The sequence below is a fragment of the Sceloporus undulatus genome, chromosome 3 (assembly GCF_019175285.1).
Source record: "Sceloporus undulatus isolate JIND9_A2432 ecotype Alabama chromosome 3, SceUnd_v1.1, whole genome shotgun sequence".
Lineage (NCBI taxonomy): Eukaryota > Metazoa > Chordata > Lepidosauria > Squamata > Phrynosomatidae > Sceloporus > Sceloporus undulatus.
This window is the reverse complement of record NC_056524.1, coordinates 181,030,076-181,049,439: the sequence shown is the minus strand read 5'-3', so window position 1 is coordinate 181,049,439 and position 19,364 is coordinate 181,030,076. Positions and strand designations below refer to the sequence as shown.

The 19,364-nt window shown below is 40.2% G+C and overlaps 1 protein-coding gene across 4 annotated transcripts in view; it reads right to left on the bottom strand.

Moving 5' to 3' along the window:
- The window catches only part of MYOF (myoferlin), a 119,575-nt gene that overhangs the window by 72,871 nt on the left and 27,340 nt on the right, over positions 1 to 19,364 (bottom strand). For all 4 annotated transcript variants that reach the window (XM_042457123.1, XM_042457124.1, XM_042457125.1 and 1 more), the window contains exons 4-6: positions 9,833 to 9,941; positions 8,011 to 8,101; positions 1,173 to 1,333 (exon numbers count right to left, since the gene is read on the bottom strand). In XM_042457123.1, coding sequence (XP_042313057.1) covers positions 1,173 to 1,333; positions 8,011 to 8,101; positions 9,833 to 9,941 — 361 coding nt within the window. The remainder of the gene's footprint in view (positions 1 to 1,172; positions 1,334 to 8,010; positions 8,102 to 9,832; positions 9,942 to 19,364) is intronic.

The window sequence follows — 19,364 nt, the reverse complement described above, 5'->3', positions numbered from 1 at the left end:
TAGGAATCATAGACCCCTCTAGATGCTCTTGAACTCCAGTTCCCAGCAGCCCTAGATGCCTTAGCCACATAGTGAAGTGTGCTGTATTTGCAGTTCAATAACATCTGGAAAGCTGCAATTCCCATTCATTTACAAAATGTTTTCCTGATAGAATTAACTAGCCATCCACACAGGGACCAGTGTATGGAGTTTAGTAAATTCACAAGAACCTCTAGTTCTAACAGGCAGAATCCTAAGTTCCACTAGTTCCCAAAAACAAATGGAGCTGTTCACATTGTCCTTTCATTGCCTATTATCAAAAAAGTACATGCATTAGTGGGAACTTCCATTTCAGAACATAAGGAACACCTTCTTAAACACGGTGGAGAAGTCCTGCAGGTAAGTGCAACATTACTTCATACACACAAGTCACTACATCAGGAGTGGAAAATGTTTGCCACTCCCAAAGCTGTTCAGCTACAATTCCCATCAGTCCTATCTAGTATGATAAATGGAGGGAGATTATGAGAGTTGCAGTTTGGCAACATCTGGAAGACTACATAGTCCTTACCCCTGCACTAGATGACAGTGCACATATTTAAAGCAAAGGTAACCACCATCTTGTGGCTCTCCAGTTGTTGTTGGCTTGCCCTAGCCAGCCACCTTGAGTTCCAATCCTGGACAAACTGTGGGGTATAAATAAATATGAGAATGAGGATAGTATCTACAATCCAACAACATCTGGAGGATCACAAGTTGCTCACCCCAGTTTAGAGAACACTGCATGTACACTTTAGAACTGTAGCTTATCCAATATTGTCTAGGTATTTAGCAGAAGCAAGCTTTTCCAGCCTTTGCACTGAAGCCCTAACACTTATTCCTACCACTCCTTTGTTAGTATGGGCTCAAGCCAAAGATATTACATCAGGGAAAAGAACCTTCCAAGATTTGAATAAGAGCTTCTGAAAGATCTGGAGATTTCTGAACTGAAAGATAAATATGTTTACTTTTCATCTGTTTTTTCTCACTGACATTTACAGCACAAGTGGAATTCAGAAGTAAGTATGATTGTATTCATAGGTAATCTATGCATGGGATTGCAGGATTAGTTTATCCTCAAAAATGGCACAGAATTAAACTTATCATGCATTCAAGGGTATCACATAGTATGTGGTCTCCAAGAACTGTCCAACCTGAAAGTCTTGAGGTTTATTAGAAAGCACCCTCCGGTTTTTCTTTCCTTTGGAAATACGCCGGGTAAGCTGAGTTTCACGTGTGCCACTTGGACCGTCTGTGGGGAGACTGCCGGATCCACCATCAGGCATATTCTCATCACCTTCATCATCTTCTCCATCTGCCAAAGATATGGATAAGTCTAGTGTTCTGAGTGCTTAAAAAAAATCTCACCACAACTTGTGGGCAGTTGACAACAACAACATATGTCCCTTAAACTAGGGAAATACATAGGAACTGAATACAACACAGTTATGAATAACTCCAGGTTATAAATTTGTTACTCCCCAAAAGGATTTTGACCATCATCTCTCTGTGTGTCTCTGTGTGCCTCTTCAAAGCAAGGATGCTTGAGGAATTCAGTCTTCACAGATTTGCAAACAAATAAATCAGATCTACTTGGAACTTAGGGGCTTGACAGACTGGCACTTATGACCAGCCTGGGAGTGGAGTCAGGGCATGGCATCCACATGACGCATGCCCCATCTCCACCCCCAGACCAGCGTGACACCATGCGCTGCTCCACATGGTGCATGGCATCACAGTGCTCCTCTGGCATTGCATCTCCATGATGCAGTGCCAAACAAGCATGGAAAAGCCATGCACCAGCAGCTATGGTGCCCTTTGCAGGGCACAAAAAGGTGTCGCTATTTGCGGCTCATTATTGTGCTGTGGAAATGAGAGATCCAGGCCATAGCATATAGTTGCTGCAGCCCCTATCCAGCATGAAAAGGGGTGGCCTGTCAAGCCCCTGAGTCAATGACAATTTTTGCTTTTAATGTAGTTCTCAGCTGTTTACATTATAACAAAGTACATTAAGTTAAAAATATTATCTAAGTACTTATTTGAATGTGTTTATTTGCATAGATTTTTAAGGACTGCCACAGATCAATACAGAAATGAAAGAAGAGATTTATGAAGGAATATGTGTGAAAAGGATAGATTTATTTGTTCTTCTTTGCCTGAAGCTATTTAGCATGGCAGTTATCTAGGCACAATGGAATCTGCTGCTTGAAGATTTGTAAAGTACTGTGAAGTGGAATTTGGCAGATACCTCACTTCTTCACTTTTCTACATGAGGATATTTCAGTGAGGTTCACAGTTGTATAAAACATACCACAGGCAATTTTAACAGAACACTAAAATTGTAGCAATAAAGCTACAACCACAAAACATAGGGGCTGTGCATTAAGGCCAGCCTGGGGGTGGAGTCGAGGCATGGCGTCCATACGACGCATACGCTGACACTGCCCCCATGGTGGTGTGATGCTGTGTGCCACTCCACACAGCGCGCAGTGTCACAGTGCTCCTCTGGCGCTGCGTTTACATAACACAGAGCCAAAGGAACACCTTAAAGCCAGGGCACCACAGCTATTGTTCCCTTTTCCAGCTCCTTTTTGTGCCCTGCAAAGATGAGATCAGGGCCGCGGCATGCGTTTGACGTGGTCCCAATCCAGCACAGCTGGAGGTGGCTGCAGGCCACCTCTTAGGGGCGGTCTGCACAGCCTGACGTTTGGCATTACAGTAAAAGTAACGTCACCCATTCAAACTTTACAAACAAAAACAAACAACCAGAGTAACAAAATTTCTTAACATATACAGACAAAAAATTTGATAGTACAAATAAGAATCCCATATGTCACGAGGAATGTTTGGCTACTCTCAGATTGCCTGCCATAATAATATATGGAATTTATGGAATATATGGAACTAGTCTTTTTCACAATATATATGTTATATTAAAAAAGAGGATAGTTTCTATACCTGGAGGCCTGGAAATAAGACATACCATCACTTTCTTTGTTTTCGCCCATCCACCACAGCCACAGCAAAATCAAATGTGGATGTTCGACCAATTCTGATTTTACTTCTTCTTCTTTAAATTGGGGCTGGTATGACAGCCCGTAAGGTTATGATTTGAGCACTCCATGATGACCAGGGTCGAATCTGCACTAAACAGGAAAAACCGACCGGATTCTGAGGTGAAAACTGGTGGTGGGAAATTGCTCACTCCTGATCTATGTGCTCCATACATTTATTGACCAAAAAGTTATGTCCATTGCCCATGCTAGTTAAAGCTTTAAAAGTTGGTGCTTCAGTGTGCTGAATTGCAGTTCCCATCAATTCCCCACGGTTATGTTGGCTGTGCTGATGGAAGTTTACTATCAAATTGCATTGGAAGGCCAAAATGCCCCCTTTCTGCTTTGAACATCAAAACAGCACTGTATAGAAAACTACAGTTTACCATCACAGAAGATAAAACCAACACAGTCTTACTGCTTTATCACAACAGGGGCAAACAGGATTTAAACAAGCAAGTTAAACGAGAGTAAACAGGAAATGCCTGATATTTATCATAATCATACAAGGATGATGGGAGTTGTAGTCTTCACCTCTGCTCGAACTCACCACCTGGTTGTGCACCGCGCTGACCAGTTTGGCCAGTGGTTATAGCTTAGCGAGTTACAGAGAATAGGCTGAAGACCCTGACAAATCTCCAAGCCTTCTCACTTCTTGCTTCCACAGAAGTTCTTCACCTTCTTCAGGATCCAGCTGGTTCTTGTAGCTTCACCCAAGACACCAGACACAACTCAGTATTTAAATAAAAGATCTACTTTATTCTACTATATACAGCTCCAAAACATCCAACACAAACTCTATACTCTATACCCACTCTACACCCCAAAATACATTGGTGCATAGTCATTATTATAGTCAATGCATTGTACACCTACTGTTGTCTGTTTCCACCACAGTAGGCGTGTACAACATTCTCATTGGTTCTCTTGGTTCATCTACAATTAATGATTTCATCATCTCAGCCTTGACCACTTAACCACTTGTACAGATGTGTCCATTATCCAATTTACATTTCTTGTCCTTGGCATTCAGGACTTGTTTAATTGTATTTACCATTTACACCTGTGTGGTTCTCAATTGGCTTCTGCTGAGTCACCTGACTCTCACATACATGTTTTATTTCATTTACGTATAACCCATGTTGCTTTTTCCTTAACCATGTTTGCCCTACTGTGATAAAGGACTAATTCACTTGGTACCAACTGACCACTGCATCTTGAAAAACAACAAATTTCTTCAGACTCAAAAGTAGCCCCGCAAAGGGCATCTTGCAGTAGTCCAACCTGAATGCGTTATGCATTGGTATTAAGACTGTTGCCTAGTGTGCGATAGAGGCACTTATACCCAATTAAAAACATTAACAGCAATGTCTATTCAGAAGAAGTGTTATTCCATTTCCATTACTCCTAGATTGCATCCACCACTGCAGAAATAATCCAGTTTGCTACACCTGAATTGCCAATGGTTCATACTCTGGATTCTAGGAAATGAAATTTTGTGAGACAATTTACCCTTCTCGTTAGACAACACTGGGGGACAACAAACTACAAATCTAGAATTCCTATGCACTGAACCATGGCAGTTACGAGGTGTCAACGGATTATTTCTGCAGTCCAGATGTTGCCTTAGTTAAGCGTATATAATTGCAGTCTTAATGAGAGTGGTCTGTACTTCATTACAGAACAGTATATTTTAAATGAGGCTCCCCTCCCAAATAACTTTGAATTTGTGCCTTAAAGGAACTGAAACTGTAAAATTTGATTTTGTGCAACATCATTTGGCTGCTCCTCAGAAATATAAATTGCAAAACTTCACCACAAATAGTGATACCACAAAGAGATCTCCATTCTAGTGTCATTAATTGCACTTCCTAAATAGAGAGATTCTGAATATATTGAGTAAGAATGCCCAGATGGTGTAGAACAAAATTGAGAAACATTCTTAGGAACTCAAATTCTATGACTGCAGAATAGGATTCACACAACAACAACAACAACAACAACAACAACAACAAGAATATATATTTTTTCTCTTTCAGATTCTTCACTGATAGATAAAAAAACAAAAACAAAATCATTTTATGAAACTGAGCATCATCTTAAAAGAATATAAGCAGCTACTTTAAAACTTTTTAGTCCAGACAAATAGACAAATGAACTATAAAAGTGGCAGGTCACATCACTTCAAAATACAAGTAGAGGGGAACTGTGTATTGCATTACAAAAGAGGAATCACTGTTTATGAGGATATATCTGAATTAATTTCCTCCTTCCATTTTCAAGACAAAATTTGCACAACTTTTATTCTGACTTTTGGGAAATTAATCAAATGTTTCCATTGTTTAAGCTCCACTCCCAGCTGGCAGCAAGTTGTATGCCTGGCCAAAACCATAAGAGCCTAGCTGATTTTCCTTTTACAATACAATTTATGGCTTAAAGGTGATGTTCCTTGATGAAAACTGGCAGAACAAGTTTTTGTAGCTTGGGGGAAAGGTTACACCCTGGCCTCCAAGTATATTTCTTTACTAACAAGATCCTTCTTTCTCACCTAGGAGTTAAAGGCAAGGCAATATAATCACTGGCTATACAACAAAGTTTCTGTAAACTAACAAATCGGTTTTCATGACATAAAAAGCTAACATTTGGGAGAGGCTCTAAATCATAACAGCAACTGTCTCGGGCAATAATCTTCAGGCAAGAACTTGATTTATAGAGCCACGAGGTGAAAGTGACTGCCTCTATTTCAGGCCCTTAGGCAGCAGTTCTAGAGGCAAAATGTCATAAATGACAGATCTATTTGTTTCAGCCCCAGTCATATATAGAGGGAAGAGCCACAAGGTGCATGTATCCAGTTATAACAGCAAAATAGCCTTTCACCTTTAAGCACAGTCCCTTCCCTTAAGCAATTTTCTCCATGCCCAAATTCAGCTCAGGCCTATTCAGAAAATGTGTCTAAGGAAGGGGTTGAGAAACTATAGAGTGGACAATGATGCACTTCCTTCACCTGTATACTATTTTTGCAGTGAATATTGTACCTCTACTTCCTTATTGATTACATCAACTCCTGGTTTAAACAAACACATCTGCATCTATTTTTGTCCTGTAGAGAGATCTTGTAGCACCTTTGAGACTAAGGGACAAAACAGACCACAGTAAGCACCAGGTTGGGAGCAGCATCTGAGTCCAGCGTTTAGATGCCACATGCTCTGATGCTGCCCCATCTTGCTGAGAAGCTGCACAGCTTCATGCTGTTTTGGCGGCATGGCATTTACATGCGCTATGCTGCCAAAATGCCGAAAAGTCACGGCAGTGGCAGCAAGGGCCCTCTTCTTCCACCCCAAAAGGGAGAGGTATTTTGCTGCTTCTTTTTGGGCTGGAAAATGCTGGATTAGGGCTGCGGCATGCAGTTGCTGCAGCATGCAGCCTCGATCCGGTGCTCAAAGGGGCAGCATTACACCACCCCTTTAGGACTGTCTGTTTCAGCCCTAAGTGAAAGAAAGAAGTTGGCCGCATGAGCTTTTGTAGACTGAAGTCTACTTCCTCAGATCCAACTGAGGAAGTAGACTTAAGTCTATGAAAACTCATGTGGTCAACTTCTTTCTTTCACTTAGTCTCAAAGGTGCTACAAGATCTCTCTACATACTGATTCTACAGACTAATATGGATATATGGTTGAATTCTACCTTTTGTCCTGTGTAGTTTGAGCCCAAATGACCATCGGAAAATAGCTTAAGACAAATTACTTTTTATTCATCTTTTGGCCTTTTTGGATGTAAAGCCAAACATATGGTTTTGTGTTACATATACTGTATAAGTACAGCCACAGGGCATCTTCACCTTTAATAAGAGGGAACTCAAGCAGGTGACACTTGCATAACAAGCCATTTTGCTGAAATTACTTCTATCATACACCTATTAAAGGAACAAAATCCTTGTCTTCTTTTTCATATAGCCACCCTGGCTGCATCAACAGTGCAGAAGTAATGCAGTTTGACACCACTTTAACTGCCATAGCTCAATGCTATGGAATCTTGGCATTTGATGTTTTATAAGAGATTTAGCTTTCTTTGTCAGACAGCTCTGGTGCCACAAAAAAACAAACAAACTACAAATCCAGGATTCCATAGGCAGATAAAGCAATGCTGAATGCATTATTTCTGCAGTGCAGTTGTAGCCTATATGAATCTACAATTTCCTGTAGATGCACACATCCTTCCCTCTTCCTCCTAAAACATGGTCATATAGAAACTGGAAATACTTTCTTCTGCTCTTTTGTTCTATCGTTAAATCGACCGTGCAGTTTAATTGTTCCAATCAGCATGGTTTACAGGCTTCACTATCCAAAGTTTAAGCAAACTACTGTCCTCTCTGAATTTAGATAGTATACAATGGGATCTTCTAGCACCTTTGAGACTAACTGAAACAGAGAAGTTTGTTGCATGAACTTTTGTAGACCTGAGGCTACTTCCTCAGATGCAATTAGGTTCTATAGTTAGTGCAAAGCAGCAAATGTGTCTAGTTTTTCCCCTCACAGCTACACTGAAGAATGAGAAGAGAGAGGACACTGCACAAATGCAAGATTTTTATTATTAGCATCAAATTACATTCGAGCTAGCTAGTTTCTTTGGGTAATAATTGTTGCCAACCAGTTTTCTTTTAGACAAATGTATAGAGGTACATCGACACTGTAGAAATAATGCAATTTGATACTACTTTAACTGCCATGACGCGATCCTACAGAATCTTGGGATTTGTAGTTCTGTGAGGCACCAGCACTCTTTGGCAGAGAAGGCTAAAGACCCTGTAAAACTACAAACCCCATAGGATTCCATAGGATGAAGCTACAGCACTTAAAGTGGTATGAAATTGAATTATTTCTACAGTGTAGATGCACCCTAGGTTGTGAGGGAGGGGGAAATTCTGAGAAATGATAACATACCTTCAGTGCCTTGTAGGTTTGTACCCCCTGGGTCATTTGGATTTGGAGGCCCAGCAGGAGGTTCATATCCTACCACCAAATCAATTGTTGCCTAAATTGAAAAGAAAAGAACAATTATAAGCACTGTCCACGTTCTAAAGAGCTACTTTGGTCATTGCAGTAAGTTTGCACCAGCTTACTGCAATAGGAAATGCACAAACACACACACAATGGTAGCTATTCATAACATACCACAAAGAAACTCCTCCAGGTCATAAAACAGTCCAGCATCTGGCACTGAGATGTCATTGTAGGAGCTGCCATATACTGCGGCTAGTATATGCAAGCATGCTAGCTCATAACTGTTATTCAGTTGCTCCATCTTAACTCCCCTGAACATTAGGGGCAGTTATACAAACCAGGAAGCCTGTATCCAGAAATACGTTTGGATAAGGAAAACTGCTTGTTGCTCATGAACAGCATGATGCATTGCCAATAACGTAATATACAGAAGCTTCTCCAAGAAAAGAGAAAAACTGTAACTAGTTAATAACTAGTTAATAATGTATCAAAAATGAAAAAGGTAAACAAAGCAGGGGCAGGGAGGGGGAGACATATATAACCAAAAGTAATGACCATTTGGTGCAGTGTTTTGCATATGTTTCGTGTCATTCCTGTCAATTACTGCTCCCCACTTCAGTGGTGTCACTAGGGTTCATGCTACCTGAGTGTCGTAACTCATGCTGTCATCTCCCAAGTTGCCATGGTGAGGGGGCATGGTGCTGCCGCTGACCAGCCTACCATTCTGGGTCTGGCATGGCTGCTCACCCAACAATTGTGCCAGCCCCTGAAAGCACTGCATCCCCACCATCAGCCATTGATGGGGGTTTGGTGCTGCTGCAGCCCAACAGCCTATTCCAGGTTTAGCACAGCTGCTCATTCAGCAGCCGTGCCAGACCCAGAAAGTGGCCCTTTCCCACCAGTGGCAGCCCATTCTGTGTCTTGTGCAGCTGCTGGGTGAACAAGAAAAGAAGGCAATGCCCTTTCTCACTTCCCCAGTAGCTGCACCAAACCCAGAAGAGGCTGCTGTACAGCAGCAACATCCCATCCCCACCAGCAGCCACAACCGATGGGCAAAAGCATTACCTTGGCTGGTGGAGGAGGCAGCCAGGGGATCATAGGGCATATGGAAGCAACCACCTCACCAGGTGTTCATCCTGCTCTGAAGTGTCACCTAGTGCCTTCTGCACACATCTGGCACCCTTTAGTGACAATTCTGTCCTACACCCCTGAAAAGCTTCTATGAAAGTCAAATGCCTTCAAAAAGATGCACAAGAACCAGTTGCAGACCCCCAAATTTGGGATGGAAGGATGCAGACGGAACAAAAATGTGGTCCTTCATAGTCCCACAGGGCCCAGTGAAGCTTCCCAAACCCCTGACAGTTCCCCACCCTGATCTAATAGTTCCCTGGTTGTCTTTCTCTAGTTGTACACCTGCAGTGAATGTACAACTTCAAAAGAAAGTATGTGAGATGTGCAACATGCAGAATAAATAAGAGTGCATAATTAATATAAAAATAAAATATAAAATTATATAAAATAAAAAGCTATGTGAACTGTTCAAGATGCATACTAAACAAGAGTGCACAAATAATATAAAGTAAAAGGGCATTTGATTTCCCAGAACACTGTCCGAAAAGGAACTCCCCGCCCCTCTCTAGCTTCCTGCCCTGCATATACTCGCGTATTTTTATTCTTCACTGCAACCTTGGCATATAAATATGTTGCCCACATCTGTATGGAACATATCCAATAAAATAATTAAAGTAATGAAGTCACTCACTCCAGTTTCCAGTCCTCTTTCATTTAGCAGGGGAACCAGCTTGTATGGAAGTGATCTACTCTGTGTGCCTACCAGTTCTTTGAGTGCTACTGATGCTGTGCCAATTAACCTGAAAGGCAAAAAGGAAGCATGTTACCCCAGTGTATTCTCAAAGCATTCAAGAAAGAACAGTACTTCCTTTGATCAGTTGCCAGTTTGTGCCTGATATCCCTTGGGGGAAAATCAAGTCAGATCTTAAGTCAGTGTTCAAAATGCATATAGCTCAATTTAATGTATCATACATTGAGGGTTTTTAAAAAATATATCATGATGTAGTGGCTTGAGCATTGGGCTATGACTGGAGACCAGTGTTTGAATCCCCACTTGGCCATGAAAGCCCACTGGGTGACCCTGGACAATTCACACTCTCTCAGCTTTGGAGGAGAATAATGGCAAATCCCTCTAAATACAAATCTTTCCAAGAAAACCCCATGATAGGATCATCTTAGGGTCACCATAAATTAGAAAAGGACTTGAAAACACAACAACAACAACAACAACAACAGCTTGTTTTTGCACTGAAAATCATACGAGGCATTAATTGAAGACTGGTGGATCTTGGCCACACAACTGAGAAAGTCTCTCCATAAATGAGTGTACTTGGGATATTGAAGGTCTTCCACACTGAAAATTCTGTGTCACCTTTAACAACATTGCTCAGCTATTGGGGAGGAAGGAAAGGGAATAGTATGCCTGATATTAATTCTCCATTTTCCTAAATAGCAAGCAAGTCTGTCAAAACATAAGACACCATATGACAAAGGATGTGACATTGTGGGCCTTCTGTTCAGCAGTACAGTCATAATCCAAGAAGTCTTCACCACATGCAGATTTTATCTGCCCAGGTACATATTTATTTAAAACATTTCTACACTGCCTTTGAGATCAAAATTCCTCATGTTGAAATAATAAAAACAAAACACGGTTAATTTATATAAAGCCTATGAGTTCATCTCAAGAACAGCAGACCTATGAAAGTATAAGCTGAATGGTGAGTCAACTCATAGGTAAATCCAGTGGGCCTACTCTAGTTGGGATTACTAATAAGATTCAGGTCAAAATATTTTAAACAATTCTATAAGAAAATTAAAATAAAATTAAAATTCAGAGTTTTTTTAACCCATCTAAAATGTTTCATACAATCCATTTTAAATCAGTCAGGGACAGAGCTATGCACACATCTTGGGATAAGGGGTTTTCGTAAGCAAGGAACCACCACAGTAAAGCTCCTATCTCCAAGCCCATCAATGTGGTAAATCTTAATAGCTGACACATGACTCTGGTCTCTGTGGCTAATCTGAGAGGCATATTTTTATGGGAACATATCACAGCAATAGTTTTCCAACACTGTGGGTGACATGGCCTGAAACCTTAGACTGTAGAAATCTTATATAATGAAAAGCTACCTGACATTACTCCTCATTTATGGTAACATTCAAACAAATAAGAGTTTTCAAATAATGATCAGGATAATGATGTAACATCTGCAATGTAATAATAACTACAGATGTTAGTTCAAGATTTTCGAGGGCCCTGAGGTTTCTGGGCCAGAATCTGAGACCTAGATATGCCATTAAGCATTACGCATTAACTACACATCACAGTAGCTCACATCAAACACATACACTCCGATCAGGACAGAGGACATGTTTTCCCATTTGGACAAAAATCTTAATTAAAGGGGCTATTTCCAGATCAAGGTAAAATGAGAAGGTTATTCACTTTCACTTAGGGAGACAGTATAAGAAAATTTCACCTAGGCTTTATCTCTAGCCAGAAGGTGCCTGCAGAGAAGAAAAGAGTCCTGGCAGCATAGTAAATGGGAGGCAAGGCAGAAGCTAATGAAGGCCTTGTCTGCACTGGTCGGGATACTCTGAGAGCAGCTGGAGAGTCCTGGCCACAGATCCTGACCTCCTCCCATTACCTAGCCCTCTGTTCACACGCTGAGGTGGCTGTCTGCACAGGCATCCAACTGAGTTATGTAGTGCATCCACTGCTGCTGTGGGTCACTTGCTTCAGAGATCAGAAGAATGTGCCTTGTTCTAACCTCAGAAACAAGTGACCAGTAGTGGCAGTGGATCACATGGTTAGACCCCTAAAGACAGTTTTCAAACTGCTATCAGCTGCCACTTGAATTACACTCTGCAAAAACCCATTTTAAAATGTTTTTCCATGTGAAAATTATGCAGAAAACTATGGGGAAAAATACCCACCTTTCCCTGATGTGCTAGTTTTCTACAACAGAAGAGTTTGTTTTACATAAGGCAGCATGCATTTTAAAATATGATCGTCCTCCACACAGAAAATGCTATGGGAACAAGGTGTAACAAGATTGCCTTACAGAGAATACATAGCAAACACCCACATGCAAATTGTGTCTGCAACAGAATCCCTGTGATTGTTCATAGATCATTTAAAATGCAACATGAGGAAATAGAATCACAAGTTGGAAAGTTTCAAAACTATCCTGATCAGTTCTTACGTAGCTGTCATAAGGTACAAAGGTGCCACTGTGGAAAGTGTCAACCAGATGAGGCAACTTCATTGTTATTACCTTTGTTTTGAACTCTGTCCTTCAGAAGCATTCTCAGACACAAAACTGGTATTATGGTTTTTAACTTTCAGGAACATGGTCCCTCAAAGATGCTTCAAATTAAGTCATTTGTTTGTTTGTTTGTTTAATTTCTATGCCACCTTTCCCCTAGAAGAGACCCAAGGTGGCTCACAAACCAACAAGTTAGCATTTCTATTCATTATGTAAGAAGAAAACAACCCCCCGTCAATCATTCACATTTGCTTGAGCTAAATGACCAAAAAATAGGGCAAGCAAAGCTCCCCCTGCAGCCAGATTACTAACTGGAGATAGTTACAGTGAGCACATAACTCGCTTGTTACTCCACTGAATGCCAATATGCTTCCAATCAAAATTCACAATGCCAGTTGTGACCTACAAATCCATATATGCCTCAGGTCTCAGTTATCTGAAGGGTCATAACTCCTAGTATGAGCCTGCCTGTATCCTGAGATCTTCTCAGGAAGCCTTTATTCCTATCCCATTGCTCTTACATATACATCTTGTAGGAACATAGGAGAGGGCCTTCTTGGTGGATACTCCCAGGCTCTGGAACTCCCTTCTTAGACTGGTTAGACTAGTGTCCTCCTTGCTAACATTCCATACCCATGCATACTGAGGCACACTGAGGATAGAGAAAGCTTGTTTTCTGCTACTACATAGATTAGGGATTTGTCTAGTTGATTAAAATACTACTAATTCTATTTTAATAGAATACAATCCCTTCACACGTGATTTGGAGGTAATCAGTCTTTTGCAGGGGACTGGACTCCTCAAACTGTAGAAAAAGGAAAAACGGTTTTTAAAAGACTGTTTGCAAGTATCTGCATTATCAAACTTATGTATGTCCATCCGCTCCCATGTATTCGCATGGCTGTATATTTTTGGCAGAGGGAGGAAGAAGAGATATAAATTTGTGCACAAAAGTGAAGACAATTAAGTGTCAATGAGAATGTGTGAAAATCCACAGCAATTCACATAATATACCTACATGTAGACTGGCCCTAGGGCACAGAGCAATGGATTCAAGCTACAGAAAAAGAGAATCCACCTGAACATTAGGGAGAACTTCCTGACGGTCAGAGCTGTTTGATAGTGGAACATACTTCCTCGGAGAGTAGTGAAGTCTTCTCCTTTGGAGGCCTTTAAACAGAGGCTGGATGGCAATCTGTTGAGAGAGCTTTGATTGTGTATTCCTGCATGGCTGGGGATTGGATTGGATGGCTTGTGGTCTCTTAACTCTATAATTCTATGAAAGATCTTTTTGCTTCAGCAATCTTTTGAGGACTGATTGCTCTGGTAAAAGGGCCTTTCATGTACTGTGCGATTTATATTTTTGGTTCTTTTTAAAATGTATTGTTTTAATTGCTGTTAGTTTTATTGATTATTTAATTACATTTTGAATTTTTGTGCAATATAAATTGCTTAGCTGTATCTGATTTTCCCAGATTGGGAAAAAGGTGTGATGTTCGGTAAACAAAAGAAAAGGAAGGAAGAGAGGGAAGAACAACAGCCACAGCAGCACTGGAATTATTCTAGGCTACCTAACACAACTTTGTAACATCATTATGCCTGTGACCTTGAGTTTAAAGAGATTTGCGTCCAGCATAAATTGCCTCTGCTGAAGCCCACCTCCTTCTCTGCCTCCTTTTGAGGCTTTTCTAGTGACAAGACTGTAGGTAGCTCAGTAGTTCCAAAGGCAGATTGCTGGATAATATAAAGTCGAAGGCTTTCATGGCCGGCATCCATAGTTTTTTGTGGGTTTTTCGGGCTATGTGGCCATGTTCTATTAAAGTTTCTTTCTGACATTTCGCCAGCATCTGTGGCTGGCATCTTCAGAGAATTACACTGTTTGTACCATAATATCTGTGAATGGAACACAGCCTAATGTACTCCAGACCAACAGAAATGCGTAGAAATGTCATCCTAATTCCACCCAAAGGTTGTATTGAAAAAGCAGTGATTTGATAATGATAGGAGCCCTTTGATTAAGAATCCAGAGTCAGCCTCTCCAGCCTCTGTAGGCCCAGTTCAAAAGGCAAGGTATCCCACCCTCTCATGGTGTCTGGGTGCAGGGAGGAATGATTTCATGAGAATTTGCAAGGAAAAAAAAAAGATCTGGCCTTTGAACCTCTAGTAGTGCCTGCTGACCGTTAGAAATAATTGGGCATTGTGACTTTCTCATTTGCTGTCAGCTTGGCTTTGGAAATCGTACACGGGGCTGGTTCCCCCATCATTAAGGATGAGGAGGAACTCTTTATTCTTGATTGGCACAGTAACAGGGACATGAGCAAGTGAGGTAGAATCACGCACAGTGTGGAGAAAGTAGAGGGAAGGTTTTCTCCTCTTATATTAAAAGAACCCAAGTGATCTGATGAAGTTAAAGGGTGGGAGATTCAGGATAGACATAAGGAAGCACTTCCTCCCACAAGACATAGCATCACAAGACATGGTGGTGCAGTGATAAGCACCAATGTAAATAGCTTCAAAAGAAAATTGGACAAATTCATAAATGGTAAGTGTCTGTTATTCATATCAGCTCTACTTCAGAATCAGAGGCACTATATTTCTGAATACCAGTTTTCCAAAGACTGCTGTGCGTGACATGATTCCGTAAACATAGGCTGTTGGTCAAATCCAGCAGGGTTCTTGTTTTGCCTTCCTTGTGCTTCCCATAGTGCACTCCATTGTTAGGAAGCACTGCTATTGAATAGATTGATGTGGCTGCTTAATATTTTATTGGCTGGTTAGTGTTTAGTGAATTGTTTAATTTGTGAAATATGGCACTCTATTAATTTTTTTAATTCAGTATTTAATAGACATGGAATTAACATCACAGTATATGGTGACAGAAAGAGAATAAATGGGGTGGCAGTGTTATTCTCTTTGCAAAAGGATGAATGGAGCATATTCATATATTTTAATACCATACTGCCTTGAACAGATCAATCTTATCTTCTTTTGGAAATTAACCAGGAAAAGGCCTGGTTATTGAATTGGTAGACCACCTGGGAATACCCGGAGTCTTCAAATAGAACGAAGAAAGAACCCTGTCTTAAATCGCAGAGAACTGCTGTCCGTCAGATTTAAATGCCCCAATAGTCTGGCCTAGTATAAGGCAGTTTCCTATGGTCTTGTGGTTAGAAGGTATCCTTGAGTCCCTTGCTTCAAAAAATGTGGGATGTAATTAACTGATTAATTAATTAAAAACCAAAGGTAAGAGTTGATTAAACAAGCTTCTGGCAAATCAAACAGGACCTTGGGTCATATATGGCCTATCAGGGAAGGGGTGCCCGGTGATAAATATGCTAAGGTCTACTGAGCAAAACAGCATGTTCAAAGGACTTTACCAGAATAGTTGCTTGGTGGACAGGCCCAAATGAGAACAAAATGGGTTCTCTTCTTCACAGGACGTCAGATCAAAGAACTGTTCCTGTTTATGTTTAGCACACTGAAGAGACTTGTGTATCTCATTTCTTTTGTTCAGGGCAGGAACTGTGGTTTCCAGTTTTTGACTGTTTGAACATGCAAATGCTTGTCAGTTCTTATCACACAAGGAGCTGGGGAAGGGTAACAAGAAGAATATTTTGGGCACACACTGGATTAATTCATTTGAAATTATGCATTTGTGTGGATTGGCTTCCAGTTACAGAACAGAAATCCAAATACTGGTTCCAATTTTTTGTACAATTAAATCTAATTACAGTGTGCTTTTTAAGAAAAGTCTTTATATATCTAGTTCAAACAAAAATCAAAGCAAGCAAAGCACAAAAAAAAAGGTCTCATTAGGAATGGAGAATACATTTATTTGGTTCATGTTTTAGTGCAAAATTACCTGATTTATACTTCCCTAACAAATGAATGAATTATTTTTCAATATTTTCATTTTTACATTGCAAATTTTACATTGAAAGTTTCTGCTAAAAAGTCACACAGAAATGCTTATATTGGAGAAAGGATGAACATATTTATTTATTTTATTTATTTTAACTGAGCATTAGCAGTTAAAGTAACTGCATCATTTCTGCAGTGCAGATGCAGCTACAGAAACTGGAAATTATTCACCCATAGAACTCTTAAATTTGTCGTATTCATTTTCATTTTGCAATTTGCCCCATTTCTTTGACTGCCTAAGCTGTAGTTGTAATTGTTGAACTGAAATATTAAGGAATGGCAAAGCTAGAAATTTGGATAATATATGCAACAATGCACTCAGGACTTAGAGGCAGAAGGCCTGGTCTCAAGAACAGATAATGCTGTTTTTGCTGTGTAGCTGTTAATTTCTTTCGTAGTTATGGGCAGAGGTGAAATGATGGGGGCAAACGAAGGGAATTTTTCCTTAAATAAAAATTCTGCTCCCCACCCCAATGAAATTTCCTGCTGTCCCTAAATTCCCAGCATCACAACTGAGCATTTAGAAATATAGTTTAGGAGTTTAAAAATTAGATATGGTAGAATCATGCAAAAAAGGAAGCATGTACAAGGAAGCCTGTCTTATGCATGTACAGTATGGTGCTTTTACAACTGTATGTAAAAATTCCTTCTCAGCTTTAACACATGGGCAGACATCATACAAGTAAGTGTTCAATTCTTCATCAGAGAAAAGCAAATTGAATAAGCTTTTTAAAGTAACATTTTTGAAAGAATTTATAGTGGACAGTTTCCCTACAGGGTTGCAGTGGAATTGTAGTGTTTAAACAGTTCAGGTCATTATAGTAGGATGACTTTTAAGATACACATTTTCTTTCTAGTCACTGTTATTTACTTTACACAACTATTGTGCATGTGGAAAATATGGATTTTAAATTGATGTGTTTTTTGGGATGCTATGCAACATACCTTCTAATTAAAATGCATTAATTGGGTGGTATTTTTATCATTACATACAAAATCTTTTCCTCACAAAAATCTCTTTTACAATGACTGATGCCGAAACCCTTTAGCCTCAATATTTGTCTATCACCCTCCAGTAAAAGCTGTCTTGGTAGATTCCTGATAATAAGGTGTTTCCTTCCTAAAGGATGTAGAAGGATGATCACATGCCTCAAGTGTTGGTTCTTGCTGTGCCTTCTCCTTCTTTTATTTGGGTGTGTAGGTGGATGGTGAGGTAACAACAAGGTAGAGAATAAGAAGTATCACGTACCATGAATTCGTAGCTTACAGCATTCATGCATGTGTTTTTTTTTTAAGTGTACAGTATTTATGTACTTGAAAGGAAGAAGAAAGTAAATAGGGAACTTTTAAAATAGAATGATAATGGTAACCCACTATTTGGGTGGGGCTGGGAATTATAACCACAATCAGTTGCTTTTTAAGCTCTGTAACTTTTCAAACTCTGATCTCTTCTGTTTGCTGTAAAAAAGACTGAATTAACTGTACAACTTGAGCAAAAATAGCAGGTCAATATGAGTAGATGGGTGTAGGTAAATAACATGCAGCTCACTGTCCCCATGCAGGTCTCAAAGGCCTCCTTTCTCAAACTGTACAACAGTCAAAAGTGCAGACATGGGGAAGGAGGCCAAAATGAGGACATTGTCCCAAAATAAGAATTCTGTCCCACAATTAAATTTCCCATCAGCCCCCAAATTTTAGCATTGCAGAGACTAAGGACCTTATCACACAGGAAAGAAGTGACCAAATCCCATGGATAAATGGGATTTAAATCTGGGGAAATCCCACAAAAGCGGGATTGTTTTATGATTTTCCCGAAAGTAAAAAGCGGCTGATTTTGCTCACTTTCTGCACAGGTTAATATTGGGTTAATGCTCAATTAGCCCGACATGTCTAAAAATAATCCCACATTTTCCAGGATCTAAACCCTGTTTATCCACAGGATTTGGGCACTTTGCCTCTCATGCGATAAGGTTCTAAGACACTGAAAATTGTTCACACCTGGAATTCTGTGTTTACATTCCCTTGGTAACATTCTCTATCCCCTTGGAATCCTAAACGGTATTTCTGATTTCAGAGACATAGCCATGTTAGTCTGGAATATTATTATGCAAAGGGATCTTGTAGCATCTTTGAGACTAACTGTGCAAAAGAAGTTGTAGTATAAGCTTTTGTAGACTTAGGTCTACTTTCTCAGATGTATGGAGTGAACATGCACTTCACCTCCAGGGAGGACCTTTATCATCAGACTGTATGAATAGCCATAGAAACGCAAAACAGGTGGCTATGGTGATGTGGTAACAAGATCAATTTTAAGTATGGTCACTGAGGACCAAAAACAGGAAGCAAGATGTTGCTTAGGCACAGGTGGATGAATGACCATATGAATGGTGGAGGGAGTTTTTGGAGTGTGGTGTGTGCAGGCTGGGAACCAGAAAAGAGATGTGATAACCTAGCCCAGAGCGTCCTCATGAGGCTGGGGTGTTAACCAGTAATATGTGTAAGGTGCCAGAAAGCCATTGTCTTTGTTCAAGCCATGAATGATGGATTGGAGTTTGTGGACACGCTCCAATTCAGCTGTTTCTTTTTCCAAACTTCCTTTGTAGTTTTTTAAAAATTGTTGTTATTGTTTTCGTTGTTCAAGGACCACTAACTGCTGTACTTCTAAATGCTCAACTGAAGTTTTAAGTCTCTGCAGTTTGGGGATTTAAGGAAATTTTAATGGAAGGGAAGAACAGAATTCTTATTTGATGAGGCAATGTCTTCAGTTTGACACACATACACCTCTAGCTACACCCCTGGCCAAAGCTGCTACAACAAAAATGTGTGGTGTGGCCCCTATATCTACTAAAGTTAGCCACCTCACAGAAAAACGAGAAGGTCGGTGTTCATTAGAATGGGTTTTGGGAGGATATATCAATTTGAAGTGGTGAGTTGAAGGAGGCAGAAGTAAAAGAGGGTTGTCTGACAACATTAAGTAAGCAGAGTAGGCACATGCTGGTACAAGTAATGTCTGTATAAATTCAGTTT